Here is a 17,706-nt window from a genome sequence, read left to right on the forward strand (position 1 = left end):
CTTCCTAGTAATTCCTTTCCCAGGAGTTAAAAATACTGTGGTTATCACTGCAAAAGGTAGCAAAAGCAGCCAAGTCTGAAAGTAGCATGAGGGAAAAAAAACAAGCCAAAGCAACAACAACAACAACAACAAAAATCGAGAAATACAATGTTCAGTTTTCAAGGAAACCAGCTCCCAGCAAAGTATTTCAGGCAATGCAGCCCGGGTTTTAAATCTGAAATCACAGAATCAGTGTAAAGTCAACACTGAGGGTACAGAAAAATGTTTTTGAGATGCCCAGCCTGAAACATAGTACAAATAAAACCAAAACAGAGGAATAAACAAGCGGCACTGCAGGGCTGATGGGAAGGTCAGAGTCTGAAGGTTTGCCACCACAGTACTGCCTCTAACAACAGCAGAGGCTTCACTCATACAGATGTCTATAAAAACAAGTTCATCTTCTTGTTGTGTGAGGCTGAAAACACAGCCAAGCACCAACAAAAGTGGCTGGCTAGCTACAAAACAAATCCCAAGCCCAAAGCAGGTTAGAAGGAAAAATACTTCTAATTTCCCTACAGGTTACACATGTAAATAGTAAACATTTCATGTGGCTATGTCATTTTCAAATCAATTACATAAACTTAGAATACTTAAAAAGCTACAAAATCCTCTTCTGCTGTGCATAAGAGAAAAGATTTTATCTGTTATGAGAACCAAATCAATTTATTCCTTATGAGAAAGGTTCTGCCATGCTAACACGTTTAAATAAGACATAATTTTTCAACGAAAAACAAAGTCTTACATACCAACTGTGATGTCAACGTTGGAATCTCTAGTGAGATATTCAAGTACAGGGCCAGAAACGTAGCCAGATCCAAGCAATAAAACCCTCTTCTTATTATCCATCCTCAGCGACTGAGCGTATTCCCTAGGAGGTGTTACAGGCAAAATTAAAAACCACGCAGGAGGAGGAAACTGTAAGCTGCTAAAGCTAACAGAGTAAGCATGTTTCAGTAAGTCTACAAACCAAGAGCTCTATTCAGATCGAGAAAGCTATCAACATCTCCACTGCTTCTCCGGTTGCTACTGGCTGTTCAACAAACGTTTCCTCAGTTGTCATTGTATTTTTCCTAGTGGCCAAATGACTGTAACCTGATCACTTGAGGACCACCAAGATGTCTATGTCACATTGGGCTGTCAGAAAGGGATTCCAGGCTCTGCCTTGCTCCCTTTACATCATGGGTAACTGTTAAAGTACACAAAACCATGCTAGTAAGAAGCTTGTTTAGGTAAGATATACTCGATTCATATTAGTCCATGATAGGAACATGATAGTCAATAAAAGTCAAATAAAAGTTAATACCCAATTAAGAAATCCTGTTTGCAGACAAGAACTCAGAATTGAAAACAATCACAGGTTGTTTCAACCATGCTTCTACTACTCCTAAATAAATTCAAGAAGTAGCTCTCCTACAATATAAAATGTATTCACATCAGATTTTGCACTTCTTTTTGCCAACCAGACTAGCGTAGTTCAGCAGTTGTTTAAATATGCTCTCATAAATGTACAAATTATAGTAGGAAAATGCATTTTGGTTCTTTATAATTATTTTTTGTTTTAGCTTAAATTTGCATTAAGTCGTAAAATCAAGATTGTAAAACTGTTTGTCTGAAGTATCATCATTGTGCAGATAAAAACTATTTAGCAAATAGAAGAAACTTTCTTCAAGCACTTTTTAGTGTTGAAAAACAGGAAGTTGTTTATTGCCCTATTGTTTAACCTAATTAATGGAGATTGAGGTTTGGCTACTCTTACCTCATATCCTGAAAATAAATTTCAACAAATAGGTAGGAACTTTGAAAATACAGACTAACGGGAAACTTCAGAAGTGTCTAAGCAGGTTCCTCAATTTCCTCTTTATCTACTGAGAGTTTACAGAAGCATTACTGCATTGTGCACTGTGCCACAGAAAGAACCCTGACCTCTAGCTGGCAAGTTCATCTCCACTTTGCTTGAAGCTATTGTCCTTTGAACAGGACTAACCATACATCTACTAAATAACATTTGGTTCAGACCTTTTTGGGGCTCCACATGGCATCCATAAGTCAATTTTCAGTTGTGTTTTTTCAGTTCAAATATAGCCACAATAACTAAGGATGGTGTCACAGCCTGCCAGAGCAATACCTAAACAGCATGAGAAGAGTGGTAGTGCATGACCTAAAGCATGGCATGAAGTACCCAGGAACATTTAGGAGAGCAAAGCCTCAAACAACAGTGTTGAAAGACTGCCCTGAGTGAAGAGTGTTAAATCAATAACAAATACATCCATATCATCTGTTTGCAGCACATTCCAGCCTACTAAACATGTGAGTATTTGTGAAGCTTGAATTAATCTGCAAAAATCCAAATGCTCCATCTTCCCTTTCTCCACTTTCAGGATTGTTTTTTTTTAAAAGTCATTCTTTTCAACTGATGAAATCTGAACTGGAAGTACTAATGTATCAATCTATCTAAATTATTACTATAGGTTACTGTACATTTCGCTTCATACAAGTTTTATAGATCTTATTTTTTTAAAAGTTAAATCATTATTTAATCCATTCACAGAACGCCTCCTAAGACCATTGTATCCTTTCATATGACAAACCTTCTTCCTCCTGCTATAAATTCTAATCAAATATCTTCTTCCACAACCACATCCTCATGGGCACAGGAAGAGAAAGAACTCCTCTGCAACCTTTACTTATAGGGAGCAGCAGTGGTATGCAGGAGCTTGGAGCGACAGTGTTGATGAAGGGGAGACCTCCTCTATGAAAGAAAGCTGCATTTTGCAATCAAACTTCTTATCATATTTATTATAAACTTTTCCCATGTCTAGAACGAGGTCACACCTGGATCAAACATAGCATGTTTGCCCTAGGATGGGCACAAACATGAGCTGCCAAATGATCTGTCAAGAGTGAGAACAGAATCTACACAGTCCCAGAAAAGAACATTTCAGATTATGCCTATTCTCTACATACATGTTTAAATAATTCAGTTATGTTAATCTATGAACAAATACTAGTAAGAGGTCCACATTGTTAATGGGATATGCCACTGCAGCTGTGGATGAGGAACCGGTAGCAGGTATTAAGTAAGTGAAGGTGAAAAGACTGAGAAAAGTTCAGCAAATCAAACTGTTCCTGCATTCCGATGATAACCAAGGCAGTTCAGCTCATATAGTCTGGCTATCCTGGGTCTGAAATATTCACGAACTTCCAAAAGGTATAAGCAATTAGTCTAAATAGAGCCCTTAGAAACCAAACTAGACACAGCATAATACTTTGTCAGAGTAATAACACAAGCCACATAATTCCTACAGGCTCTAAACAACAGCCTGTCTCTAGCTAAACCATCACACCTTAAGCAGTCAACTCCCTGCTTTCATTTGCACTAGCTCTAAAGTTTGCAAAGTAAAGGAGTGTACTGTTAGCAGGTCTTGCTCCTCTGACAGCTAAGTGAGCAACACCAGTGAACAACTGAACATCACACGCAACACAAAGGTCTGCAGAAATATTACAATTCTACCCACAGAAACCCGCAGAGGAATGAAGTCTCTAGATTCTCAAGAGTAGTTCACACAAGACCATGCAAGTGATTATATGGAGAAAGGAAAAGAAAAAAAACCCACACCAACAGATCATCATTCTGTGTGAGGAATAAGAAAACTTGTTACTGAGACAGCCTCTTGGGATGGTCTACCAAACAGCACACAACAAAAATCACTGTGAGCCAAAGGCGAACAGCATGTTACTTCGGGTGGAAAACACACCTACAGTTCATCATGCACAAGTTCATAACCAGAACTCCCAAAGTTCCCAAAGGAAACTGGAGAAGTCTGGCATGCAAAAGTCAACACACCATGCTTTTAGTGGATAGTGCATGCAGTGCTTGTGGTCAGTCCAATTTCAACTCTTACATGATGTACAGTGCATCATTGACCATGAACATGAAGCCAGAGGTACCCACTTCTTGTAAAATTCACATTTTTCATAGGTAAACTATGGGTATTTGTTCGTTAATAATAGGGAGCAAGGGGAAGGGATACCCAGGTTATTTATACTTTTGTTAGCTTAATCCACTCAATGCTATTTCTTTCATGTTACCGCCAGCAGACAACTACTGCGACAGGGTATGGATAAAGTGGTAGCTAAAGCTGTAGCTACAGGAATATAATGAAAAGTCTGAGAGTCTTACAGAGGCTCCTGAATGCATCCAGTCACCGAACAATGCTATACAGCACAGCACTTGAACCATACTAGAGGAAACTAGATTCAAGACATATTAGAGAGCCTTTTCCTTTCAGTCATTCCTTTCAAAGACTGTATGTTATATCCATTCTAAAAGGGCAAGGAGTAACAGAATAATGCTGGTATGTGGCTGTTTTCTGCCTCTGGTAAAATAGTCTTCATAACATAAGAAAGAGAAAAATAACCACTTTCTCAGCTTCAATATAAGTTACTAACAACACATGTTAATGATTTAGGCAACGTGCATGAAGGAAGAAGAAAATCCTCAAGCTAGGAGACATTTAGACACAGTGCAATATAGCAGTATTCCACCAAAACACAAGAGTAAATAAATGCAAAAGGGGAGATAGAATGCAGAGAAGTTTTTTGTTTAAATCCTGAAACAAACCAACCTTAAGAAGCTATACATTACCTGCTCTCCCTCAATTTCTGGATATATTCATACTTAGCTGTCAGTGAGCCATTGGATGCAATCACTGCCTACAAATACATGAAACAAATTTTGAGGGTTTTTTGTACCTGTCTGTTTTAAAGTAGAGGAAGACAAGCAGAGTACCAAATTGCAAAACTTACATCTCGAACAACAGATGAGTAATTCTGACTTTCAAGAGGTTCTGAGCCTTCTGATAACAGCTATGGAGATAAGTTATTTCAAATCAGGTCATTTTACTTCTCATAATTTTTTCAGAGTAAAACATCAATATTTTAAGCAACATTTAAAGGCATGCAACAATACCAGTATCTTGTAGATCTGAAATTCTCCTGGCCCTAAGCAGTGTCATTTGACCTTTATGAAAATACAGGAACTCAAACAGCAGTCTGATTGTGAGTGATTGATGAGTACCCCAAGAAAATCAGATTTAGATATCTACTGCAGGGTCCAGGAGCAATGAACTACCTGCCAGGGCCTGTTTCCTGCCTACAGAAAGTGTTCTTGACAAATCCCTAAGCCACCCAGGTCACTAATGTCTCATTCCTAAGTTGCTTTTTGAAAGTATTGCCTCAAGTCTTAGAAAGCTTTTTTTTTTTTTTTGAAGTACAAAGTCAGTTATGTTATACAGCAGATTCCATTTGAATGTATACAGGAGACCAGAAAAGCAACAAACAAGCAAACCAAAGTCCGAGTCTTCTACCTTCTTGTTGCACAGATAAGACCTTACCATCTCTTCAATATATGGGAAAAGCATATCGCCAAAGTACTCTGTTGCTTCTATTGGAAGCTGTGCCGGCAGATTGTCAATGGAACACATCAGAATCCCAGAGCCTTCAACACTGAAAGACAGAACATAACTCTTCTAAAATGCTTCTCTTTGGTATCTGAAAGGTACCACCTTTCAAAAGTGTTTTAAATGCATGATTTTTCAATATAATGTTTCACTGCTCAAACTACAGATGCAAGCAATAAAAATTTAAGGCTCTCCCACCTGTCATGAATAATATGCTGGTCAGCATCATACATACAAAATGGACTGTCAATTGTTGTACACTCTGTCATAAATTCTATAGATCCTCCAGTGTCTGCTGAAATATCACATATTGCCAGAAGTCTAAAGTGATTAAATGAAAAAGAGAAAAGAACATAGCATTATCCGTATTACTAAGGAACATAGGTATAAGAGACCACAAGTGAACAAGAAACAAAAGAAATGTCGTAACAGCTACCAGACTTGTAGTTCCCTTCATCTTAACCAATTCAGAAGTCAACACAACACAATGACCTCCAGAAACACAATGGCAATCTGGCCCTACTGTAGTTAGATTTCCACTCACATCAACACGATCCATATTTCACATGTAACTTCTCAAAGACCAGGAGAATCCACTCATCCATCATTTTTTCTCTGTACCCCACGTGCTGCCAACACCTCCCACTCATTATCCATCTGCCAGTTCCCCTGAGTTGTCACTGGGCAGTCCTGTACTAGAATAACTTCATTGTAAAGGGAAACCTGAAGAGATGGCTGCCTCCTTTCAGTTCACAGACAGCTGGCACAGGTGGAGCGTTCATTAGCCTAACTCACAACCTCTGGCTCCACTCAAGGCTAACGCTCAAATTCGTTATTTGTCAAGTGAGAAAATGAAAGGTGTCAAGAGTGGGCAGAGAAGAGACAAAGACCTGCTTCCTCACTAGGATACACTGCCTTATCCTTCACAGATAAATCCCTGGGCCAGTCTCCCAGAGAAAAATTACACAGGGCTATCAGAGAAAGGGTGGCTCCTACCTACACTGAAAGGAGACTAACCCTGGATTTGCACCCCACGTTCAAGCTATTCAGGGTTGTGAAGCATTCCCGCTACCTGCTGCAGAAATCTGAGGTGCTAAGGAACAGTCATCGAACTTGTACAAACCAAATGACAGGGTAGGAAGAACTTTACCAACAAACTCTGCTCAGGCATAGAAACTTCTAGCAATAATGGTGCAGTAGGTACATTTCCCAGATGTCGCAGTACTGGATTCTGCACAGGATCAATGGCAGAACTACCACTGCAGAAAGACAGCCAATACCTGTCAATCATTTGTACTGTGATGCTTTCAAAAACTCCAGACTGTGAAAATGGGGCATTTTGCAACATGCAAGAGGAAGAAATAGAATCATTTGGCAGATACTGTGGTGAAACTGCCTAACACTACGACTTCATCACGGTGCTGCAGAATTGTTACAAGTGAAACCAGGTGTCTTACTTGTGCGGCAACTCAGGACAGCCCTCCATTGCACCAGCAGCAGATCTAACTGGCACCATCAGCTTCCGAGCATCCTGTCGACTTAACAGGCGAGGAGTATGTTGTTCCCAGTATATGCCATTAATTAAACAAGTTGTGTAGGGTGCGATCTGCAAAGAAAGTTACAGATGCCTGATCTAGTACTTTAAAAAGTTGAAAGCACCTGGTCTAGTGTTCTAAACGAATGCTCTCCCAGGCAAAGGTGTAGTAACTGCCCACAGTCCATGGAAAACCCTTCACAGAAGAACAGAAGAGATGCTCACATCAGTGTTAAAGCGAGAAGTGTAAAGTTCTGGATGTTTATCATAGTCTACTGGATCATATAGTCCATCACGTTTCCTTACAAGATGATGGTGACGGCTTAACACTGTCCCATAGACTTTTCTGAGGTCTGAGTTAAAAAAAAAAAAATAGCTGTTATACTTGGTTACATTTGGACAAGAAGGGTGCCAGTGTTTTCAATCACTTTATTGTCACAGCATACCTCCAGATCTGGAAACCTCCTTTAACTCATGTGGTTCCACAAACTCACATGGGAGGGCATGGAACATTTCTTGAGCACCCTGTAAACCACAAAACAGGATTCAGAATGAGCAGAGAATATAAAGGTAGTGTAACAGTCCTCATTTGGTGCGTGAAAACAAATATAAAAATGCCACGCACAACTTAACGGTCCCGCCAGAGAACATCTTCAGAGATGTACAAACTGTTTCACACATAGCCCCACTTACCAAAACAAAGCTGCCTGAGCTCTGTGCACAAAGGATTTACATCACCCCCCTTTACTGCAGTCTGCCTGACCCACAATCCAACGCCTGTTTTATATTTCTAATGGTAGACCTGGCCACAATAGATGGTTTTGCTGCCACTCTGAGCAGCAGTTACTCTTTGGGGCAGACCCCTGAAGCCACTCTTCGCTAGCCAGGCTGCTCTAAAGGCAAAGCACTTCAAGACGACTTTCCCAATGAGCTGTGATCACAGAACACAGGCCTTGCAGACACGCCATCCTTTTGTCCAGAAAGCACACACTGGCACAGGCAGTGATTTCACTTTACAGCTGGAGCCTAGTTAACTGATCTTTGTTGCCAAAACCAGGGGTAAGTCTATGTTGTAGAAAATAGCTCTAAAGTCCAGCACTTGTAAGCCAAGTCAATGCAATAAAAACAGATATAAAAACTGAGCAAGTATTAGAAAAAATAGTTCTTTCCCCCATACTTTAATGGAGTGATTCAACACACCTTCTGAGCCCAGAGTCAACAGAGCGGAGAGAGGGAGACAACAATCACGCAGGTGGGAAAGGAGAGAGAAGCACTAAATCTTAACCCATTTTTCATGATAAGAAGTTAGCAGGGTCAGCCTTGCCAGGCCCGACCTCATCTTAAACGTACTTCAAAATTCTTACTGGCAAAAGAAAACCTGAAGTTCGAGCAAACAAAATGAACCCATCAACACATGTGACCTGATAGGTGCCAAGAAGTTCGATTAAAAATAACACAGCGTTTCATCTTGAAGACAGAATTCTTACCTTGGAAACATTACCAGTGCCTGTAAACACAAATGTTAAGGGCCCAACCGACTTTGGCATCAATCCCAGTGAAATTTCATACCCGGCATCCCGTACTGCCTGCACAGCCTGACTGCTATTCCTGTAGTTATGTGCCATGCCAATGTGCTGAAATCAAAGGCACAGAACCATCAGGATATTCTCCATATTCAAATACAGATAGTTACCAGATGCTTGAATGTCATTTTGCTAAAGAAATATACATACACGTATAGTCTTACCATGAAGGGAGTGTGATGTCCCAGGGCTAAAAATCGTAATCCCAATCCATGCAGAATGTTGATCATTCCTATTGTTAAAAAAAAAAAAGAAAAAGAAAAATCAGGCCATCAGCGTTAATTATGAATACATGCAGTTAGAAACTGCAGACACTGACTGAAGTCTAATATCATCCTGGATATTTTTGCCCATGTTTTAATATTAACACTTTACTTCTAAAGAAAGACTACATAAAACCAGGGAAGGAGAAATTCAATAGCAGGCCATGACCTTAACCCTGCTCTTGGCCCACATTAAGCATTTCAGCACTACTGAATACTCAGATTTCCTTTTATGAGATGCATCCACATCACCAGATTCCAAAGAAGGAGATAGTACAGAGTCTCCTGAAGAAGCAGTGCTGAAGTTCAGTAGAAAGGAATGAGAACCATGCGTCACAAAAATCAGTGTAAATGGGTAACAAAGCGACAAGCAGTTGTTTTCCAGACTCGCAGGACAGACAGCAGCCAATTCTTTCAAAAGTCTATTCAGTTGATCTCTTGATATTTAGCCTGCCTCGGATTAGCTGAAGAGACAAATGGGACTTCAAGACAACATAAGACAGTAGATTTGCCAGGAACCCACAGAACTGTTCGACATGTAGTCTCATCAAAAGTAGGGAGCACAAAACAGAATGGAAAAAGGCTCTTAAAAGCAAGAGTTAAAAATGCAGTTAAAAATGCATTGCAAGCCTCAACTTTCAGGAAACGCAGACAACCAGAAATATTACAAGAGGTTACTTGTTGCAAGCCTGCCTTTACTTTATGCACTATACCTGCTACACCAGCCCACTTTCCAAAGGCCACAACTCGCATTCCTTTATGATCAACCATTTTTTCATAGTCAAACAGTCGAATTTCCTGAAAACACATAGCAACATGAGTATTAAAATTTTCAGCGAATGCAGTCGGTGGCACGTTGCTCTCCTAGGAACTACCTTGTCATATGCCTTTGTCATCCTTCATGATAGAGGCTGATGGGCAAATATGAGAAAGGCAAACAATTCATAACAAGCTTAAAGTACAAAAATAAAAACCTAAAGGCTGCATTGAATTCTTGTTTTAAAGAGCCTCTGCGCTGCCCATGCACTCCTGGCACAAAGGTCCCCAACGTGCCACTCCAGCTGCTGCTGCAGACCCATTCATATCCGCTGCCAAGAGGCTGCTCGTTTCTGGGCAACCTGGCTGCTTCCCCCTGTCACAACCAATATGTACTTTGGCTTAACAACTTTCCAACAGGGCTTCGTGTTCACACAGCATGAGCCTTTCTTGAGCGTACCGTGCTCCCAACTCACCTGCCTTACGCACATAAACACAGGAGCACTGCAAGCATGAGATCCTCTGACCAAGAAGTACTCAGCTCCAGGAAGGGATACTGAAAACAATCCTCATTAACTATCTACAAATATGCATGCTGAAAGCAACCATACTACACAGTAAGCTTTTGATCACACTTCAGCATTAGTTTCAGTTTCCACCCCGTGATATCAGCCAACTGTCTTCGCTATGACCCAATTACCTGTCTTAGAATCTCATCCAAAAGAGGCATGTTTGCCTCTTGGGCCTTAATAGTGTGAGAGAAGAAGGCATAGTTCTTTTTGGGGATTAACTTGTCCTCTGGAGGTCTCTTCACACCTACTATCAGAGAAGCCTCGGAAATATCTTCTTGAATAATGCCACCTGCTTTGACGTAATCCTATGAAAGAGAAAAATCAAAATTTTTTTTCATATTCAGATCTCAGCATATAAGCAACTACAACAGAGGACAAACAGATAATTCTACAAAGCAGAAACAAGCTACTGCATGTGATATGTTCATAAACCCCTTTATCAAAAGGGGTATCAAATACCAAACTGAATTTCTGTGCTAATATCCTATTATACAAGGCCAAAGCATAGTTATGTTAGTAAAATCCTTAATCTTAAATTCACAGACTACAAAAAGGATATTTTACTACATTTAAAGTATCTCATATATTGCAATAATGAACTGTCCTTTGTAATGCGTTGAAATACTTAGAAATATGTTTAGAGAAATCTGAAAAACTAATCTGAAGACTGATGACATGATTATATAAAACTGTATAAGACTAAGCCCAAGCTGAAGAGCAACTTCCAAGAGAATACTTTTCCATATCAAAATTTATTTTTGTTCTCCCTCATCTCAAAAAACATATTAGAATTCCAGCTTTCAACATCGCAGTTGTGTACCTAATGTGACCTGCGCTTTGGTGAAAACGAGCACTATGCCTTAATTAAAAGGTGATATGTGCAAATGATCACTAATTCCCTACTTAAGTTTCAAGTTTTATCTGTTGGCTCAGATACCTTACAGCAGAGTATTACTGCTGCTACAAGAACTGCAAAAGCTCTCGGTCCGGAAGTTCATAGCATTAAAGAAAAAAGCACTCTCTTGTCATTTTACATGAGGAATGGGATTGAAGTCAGAATGCAATTCACCAGATTCATCCGTTCTCTTTTTTAAAAATATCCTGATTTTTTAGAGTGTTGACTCCCTACAAACAGAAGATAAAACGACCAATGTCAAATGAATTCCCAAGTTTCTACTTCAGGAGCACCTAGAACTTCTTCAGAGATTGATGAAAAGGCAAGAAATCAATAAAAATAACTCCAGAAACCCACCAGTGTGCTAATGTTACACTAAAAGGCTGAACAAACTGCTCCTTTTTCTCTCCACTTGGACACAACAACTCCTCATTCAACAACAAAATTAATAATCTGTTTTCTCATGTATATCTTTTGCATATTATTCTTCCCGTATATGGCTAATAACTGAACTATGGCTTTGCTCATCTAACTCAGAATGGGACCTTACCTTCTCATGGATGGCTCTCCGGTTTGACGGCTGCACCAAGACCTTGTACCCCATCTGTGACAACTCCTTAACGTGCTTTGGTGCTAGAGGGGCTCTTCTTTCCCACGCACTAACATCTTCTCTCCTGATTGCCAGCACAGACTTGCGACGATACCAACACTTAGCCTGATGGAACGTACACCTACCATTTGTGTGACTAAAGGCTCGGAGCATCGTAAAGCCTGATGGCAGCAAAGACAAAGCAGTAAAATAATACATGTATATGTATGCTTCAGATGTTGTTTGTGCAAAAGTTCTGGTCTCCTTTAACATCTGCTGTAAAACACAAGCCAGACACTTTATACTCTAGTTACACCCTACTTTTGTGAGACATCAATTTACTTTCAGTGTACTTTGTTGTATCTCAGTTTGGTGGGGTGTCGTTATAGAAACAAACTGTACTATTGTAAAAGAAGGCTTTTAATGTGTTCAACGTACCACATTTTTAATTACACGGCTTCAAAAGAATGCTGGAAATTTAAAACTACCAATTAAAATAATTTGCCAGCATAAACATGCAAAGACCAAACACTTAACAAAGCTTGCATCAAGAACAGTAAGTAACAAACACATAGCAAGCAAGCAGTTGATTAACAGAGAAAGCCCAATATGCAAGACCAATGCTAAGTACTATTACTTCACTAATTCCTACACAAGTTGAAAATGGAAGATAAAGGACGAGACCTTAACTGTTGCTTAGCAGTCAGCGTGTGTGTGGCCAGCAGTGACAGGTTTCCTTCCTAAACAAAATTTTACACAAAGTGGAAAAGCTCTGTCAGGCCAGGCTCTCACTGCAGAGGGTTCTCCCTTTACTTCCTCCCTCCTCCTCCTCACTCCCCGTGAAGCGTATCTGCTACCGCTTGACCTGCCCCAAACACCTCTGAAGCTACATAATTCCGGTATTTATGCAATTCAAAGACGTGGATCTCAAAGACAGAGGCTTCAAAGATGCGAACCTGGTTTCCAAACCAGTTTTGACCGGTAATTGCACGAGTCTCTCTATCCCAGCCACTTGGGAAGAAATCCTGTTTGTCCTCCTGCCTCAGCCCTGTCAGCTCTCGCAGGCCTACAGCCTTCGGCGGGCTCGTTCAGCTCCGGCCTGGCTCGCCCAGCGCAGCTGGCGCAGCGGGGAAGGCGGGAGCAGCACCGCTACGGCAGCTCCAGGCGTGCTCTTCCCACCGCGGCCGGACCCACCCGCCAGCGGCCGTCACCGCACCGGCGCTGGAGCTCCGCTCCCCGGCACGCCGAGGGGACCCTCCGGGCGCCCGCCGCTGCCTCCCGCGGCCGGGGCAGGACCCGCCACACCGAACGCCGCCGCCGCGCCCGCCAGCGCCCCTCAGGCAGGGGAGCCCCTCGCCGAAGCAGGGGGCTGCCCCGCGCTCCCGCCCCGTGAGGCAAGGCGGCGGGCAGGCGCGGCCACGACCCGGCCCGGCAGGCCGCGAGCTCCCTCCGCGCCGACACCGCCCGCCCGTTGTAAAAGCGAAAGGAGCTTCGGGGGATGGGGGGACACCGGCCGGCGCCGGCTGGCGGGGGGAGCGCCGGGCTCGGCCGCCGGGTGCCGCAGCGGGTCGGCGGGCCGCGCCGTACCTACCTCGGGGGCGAGCGCGGCGGCGGGGGGGTCTCGGCCCGGCTCCCTCCTCCGGCAGCGTCCAGCGCGCCGCCGACGCCCCGGGCGGCAGCCAACCGCCAGCGGCCCTCCGCGTACACCCTTCGCCGCCCGCCAATGGCGAGGGGCGCTGGCCGTCGCGTCACGGCGGACGCCGGTTCGCCCCCGCAACGCCCCCGTGTCTGGAGGGCCGCCGCCACGGCCACGGCCACGGCCACGGCCCCGGCGCCGGGCGGGAGGGAGGGAGCGGGCAGCGCCGCGGCCGGCGGAGACCCGCGGGCCCCACGCCTGGAGTGAGGTCCTTCATGGCGGGCCTCAGCTGCGAAGTCGGCTTGTTACAAATCCTAACGGGATGCTGTAGCGAGAAGTGGTGAAAATTACGTGTAAGAAACCAAAGCAAAGCCAGTCAGGCGCAGGGGCAATGGGCACAAACTGAAGCACAGGAAGTTCCATCTGAACATGAGGAAGAACTTCTTCCCTCTGAGGGTGACGGAGCACTGGAACAGGCTGCCCAGGGAGGTTGTGGAGTCTCCTTCTCTGGAGATACTCAAGACCCTCCTGGACAAGGTCCTGTGCAGCCTGCTGTAGGTGACCCTGCTTCGGCAGGGGAGTTGGACTGGATGACCCACAGAGGTCCCTTCCAACCCTTGCCATTCTGTCATTCTGTGATTCTGTTTGTGGGGTGAAGGAAGCCTTTCCTTTCGGAGCAGGGCAGGCTGCGCGTTGCAGAAAGGGCACCTCGGCGAGTCCCCCCGGGGCAGATGCAGTCGCCGTCATCAGTGGCCGTTAGCAGGTGTGAGGATGTTGGTGCAGGGTGGGAGGACGTGAGACATCGTGCCTGCGCTCAGCAGAGCGGCAGGGGCTAAAGGGTCCGAGGAGGGTTCATCCGCGTCCCGCTCTGCCGCCGTGAGATCTCGCTGTGGTGAGGGAGAAGCTGGAGCCATGGCGCGGCCTGCTCCACCTGCGAGAGCCCCTGCCGCTTGGCCTCTCCGTCACAGAGGGTGAAATTGTGACGGTCCTGCCGCTGCATGGCTTTGGAGGTACCTCTTCACAGATTACTTTGTCCTTATGATTTTCTAACTTTTCTGTAAAACATGCCCTTTTTTTCGTGATATGACCCTGAGCCTTTCCCTCTCCTCCTCCTCCCGCTTCTGGAGGCAGCGTTCGACTGGCGACGATGATCTGTGACTTCAGCTCCCTGGTTTAGAGCCAGTCCTAACTCACCAGGGCTGGATGTGAATGGTGGAAAACAGCATCAAGGCTTGACCTGCACTTCAGGTTTACTACCGTAATACAAATTATTCGGGGAGGGGAGCTTTAGGGAACAAGACCCAGAACAAATCAGCAGAGATTTTAGGGGTGAAAGGAGGTAAGGACTGAAGGGGGGGGTCCAGATTGTGTACTTGGAGACAGTGGGAGGTGGACATTGGAGAGTGAAACTTGAAATGGATCAGCAGGGTTTTTGAGGGTTTAAGGTGTCAGCAGAATGGACAGAATCGGTGGGATTTAGAGTCCAAAGTCCGAGTACAAAGCCTTTCTCTCCACTCACTGACTCCCACACTTCCCTGCCCCACCTCAATGTCCAGAACCTTTCTACAATCAGACTTCTACTCGCCTTCCTGCAGGATCTTCATCCCTTTCCTTTCCTTGCTGGAGAAGAAAGTTACCTCCTCCAGCTAATTCCTGGATCATTCTTTTCCCCGTCTCTCTGAGGTATAAGGTCTACAGCACACCCAGCCCTGCAGAAACTCCTGTCTGTCCTGCTGCTCTTCTAGGGAAGATGTCTGTTGCAGTAGGTAGGGGTTGGGTCCATAGGTGGGAAGAAGTGGCAAGGGAGAGCTGGCTAGAAGGACTTGAAGAGCACTGGAGTTGGGAGTCCATCTGCCGTGAGAACAAGGGCAATAACTGCTCTTGGTTTCCAACAAAATAGAAGTAAATGAAAAAGCTATAATAACAAAAAAAAATACTTTCTAGACAAGAAGACAAGTTGTCAAAATATGGTCTGTGAACATGGGTTGGGGTCAGAGGAGGAGCCCATGCCTGTCAACCCCAGTGGGCTTTTTGCTTGGCCCCAAAGGCGCTGCTCTGGGAAACATTGCTGTTGTACAAGGGTGTGCGTGTGTGCCCTCAAAGTCTAATTTCTGCTTTGTGGGCTTAGTAAAGCACATCTAATTCTATAACTGACATGTGCAGAGTATAAATATACCCATGCCTTTTAGAAAATGTATCTTTTTCTTTTTTTCTGTTTTGTTAATAAACTTTGCCAAAACTGCTTCATTTGAGGCAGATTCAGTTGAAGTGCAGAAAGTGAATTAAAGGAATGATGCCATTCTCTCGTTCTCGCACTCATTGGTTCTAAACTACTTATAAGCACCGATTTTTCAAAGGGGTTTTTTTTCCCTTTATGATGAAATGCACATGTGGGTTTTTGGCAAGAATGGAACTGTTGGTGTGTGCAAAGTTGCTTGTTCTTATCTTTACCCATTCACAAAATTCAACTGAAATATGACCATTCTTGCAAAAGCGTGTAATTGTTTGGTGGTTGCAGAATTTAATTCAACCACGACGCTAAAAAGGTGCAGTACTGATGGTGCCTCGTCATTCTGTGTCGTTTCGTCATACTGATCACTTCACATTGTAAACTAGTGTCAAGTACATGGCTGAATCCATCATTATACTCCTGCATAGCCTGGCTTTGGTTAAATTAATGTCACTATGCTAGGAGCTGCTTTGTTTCTTGAATTAATTGGGAAACAAACCATGCTGAATTTATTGCAGTAAGTAGACCTCACCAAATCTACTTAAAGGACTTTTTTTATTAAGTTATCGATTTTTGAAGAAGTTCTTTCTTTGAGTAACATGTTATCTCAAGACTCTACGATACTTTCTTGATGGTTTAGTGCCTAATTATTTCTCAGCACTCCTCTGACTTTTACGGGTAGGAAACTGAACCCAGAGAAGTGAAACCCATGACATGCTTTGTCTGGCGCAGGAGTTCTCACGCCTGAGCTGGGAGCTCAGCCTTTGCACTACAGGGAAATGTGCAGAGCAAATTATTTACAGGAACTGAGTGGGAGCCATCCTGGCAACTCAGCGGAGCGTGCCCGGGGAAGGCGCTGTGCCTGAACCTCACGCTTCTCGGAAAGGAGCTGACTTCTTTGCCAAGAGCTGTCAGCTGTGAGCCCTCCCCGGGAGCTGGGCAGCCCTGCCAGGCCAGGTCTGCCTTGGTGATGGAAACGTCACACCCGTACTCGCCCTCACGTGCTCCGGTTCAGCCAGTAGCCACACACTACTAGGAAGTTGGGGGCTGTTTTCAAAGTTGCGGTGTCATTCAAAACACTGACTTAAAAACGTGTCTGTAGCATAAGCACTAGAAAATTGAGGTTTGTAACATGAGCCTCTTTCAGCTTTTTGCATTGGGAAAGACTATGTGTAAATGACTACTTGTAACTGAACGGTCACCACTGAATGCCCTAACTACTGTGATGGTAATGGAAAACTTTTTACAAGTTCCCACTGTCCTTTGTGGGGGCCGTGATATGACCTAGATACCTGCTGGCTCCTGTGGATGAGAAGGGCAAGTTGATTCCTGGTTTGGGAATGTTGCCTGGATATAAACAGGAACGAAGCTCCAGTCAGCTCAGCAGAAGCCAACCTCTAAACACAGAACTGGATTTTAAGAAACAGTGGCTGAAACATTTTTTAACACCAAAGCATTTTACTTTCAAAACATTTCTCATTTTGAAAGAAGTTTTTATTTTGAGATTCCTTCATGTGTATGTAAAAGAGACTTCACTTTTAGCTAAAAATCTATATACGCCATTTCACTTAGGGTCGAACTATTCTTTGTGTAATTTGAAATTATTGGGTTCCATGCATTTTAATTTACTGATCCTTTTAGAACATTCCTTTTGGGAAATTAAGTTCCAGGCTGGGCCATAATAGTCAGCAAATCAACGATCCATCCATCTCTCTCCACAGAGAGACACTTGGTGACTCTGGCTGTGTCCAGCAGCAGAACTTTAAGTGCAAGCAGGAGGAGCAGAACAAGTAACGACATGAATGAGATACTCTGCCAAAATGCCTGTCAGAGAGTTGATTTCTGCTACAGATTTGCCATCTCTCTGAAGGGAAATCAAGAGTTTTATCAGCACCATTGAAGTCTCTTCCTGCATCTAAAACAGACCGGGGGAGCTGCACTCCAAAAGGGCCTGTTGTGCTCCATGGAGAGAAAGGCACCCTAAGTAACCAGCGGGGACTCATGCTGCGACAGTGCAAAGCCAGGTAAGAGGAGTCCCACCTGCATTGTACTGTGTTCCAGAGAGGGAAGGCAGAATTGCTTAAGAAAAAATAATATAAATATGGAATTCAGGTTTTACAAAACATCCTAATATGGGATTGGCGCTCTTT

At 43.6% G+C, this 17,706-nt stretch overlaps 1 protein-coding gene across 3 annotated transcripts in view; it reads right to left on the reverse strand.

Annotated features, from left to right (window-relative positions):
- AASS (aminoadipate-semialdehyde synthase) overlaps window positions 1-13,379 on the reverse strand; it is a 31,594-nt gene extending 18,215 nt beyond the window's left edge. Inside the window, exons 1-15 of one of the 3 annotated variants that reach the window (XM_075427629.1) lie at window positions 13,282-13,368; window positions 12,375-12,430; window positions 11,652-11,872; window positions 10,335-10,511; window positions 9,592-9,676; window positions 8,780-8,847; window positions 8,520-8,666; window positions 7,479-7,557; window positions 7,258-7,385; window positions 6,956-7,104; window positions 5,697-5,819; window positions 5,433-5,544; window positions 4,846-4,905; window positions 4,685-4,752; window positions 786-907 (exon numbers count right to left, since the gene is read on the reverse strand). In XM_075427629.1, the coding sequence (XP_075283744.1) occupies window positions 786-907; window positions 4,685-4,752; window positions 4,846-4,905; window positions 5,433-5,544; window positions 5,697-5,819; window positions 6,956-7,104; window positions 7,258-7,385; window positions 7,479-7,557; window positions 8,520-8,666; window positions 8,780-8,847; window positions 9,592-9,676; window positions 10,335-10,511; window positions 11,652-11,864 (1,531 nt within the window). In that variant the 5' untranslated portion in view covers window positions 11,865-11,872; window positions 12,375-12,430; window positions 13,282-13,368. Of the gene's footprint in view, window positions 1-785; window positions 908-4,684; window positions 4,753-4,845; window positions 4,906-5,432; window positions 5,545-5,696; window positions 5,820-6,955; window positions 7,105-7,257; window positions 7,386-7,478; window positions 7,558-8,519; window positions 8,667-8,779; window positions 8,848-9,591; window positions 9,677-10,334; window positions 10,512-11,651; window positions 11,873-12,374; window positions 12,431-12,646; window positions 12,846-13,281 lie in introns of those variants that run through there. The other 2 variants (XM_075427631.1, XM_075427630.1) reach the window with 2 other exon arrangements.
- Window positions 13,380-17,706: the final 4,327 nt, after the last annotated feature.

This window comes from Opisthocomus hoazin, chromosome 8, assembly GCF_030867145.1.
Source record: "Opisthocomus hoazin isolate bOpiHoa1 chromosome 8, bOpiHoa1.hap1, whole genome shotgun sequence".
NCBI classification, from domain to species: Eukaryota; Metazoa; Chordata; class Aves; order Opisthocomiformes; family Opisthocomidae; genus Opisthocomus; species Opisthocomus hoazin.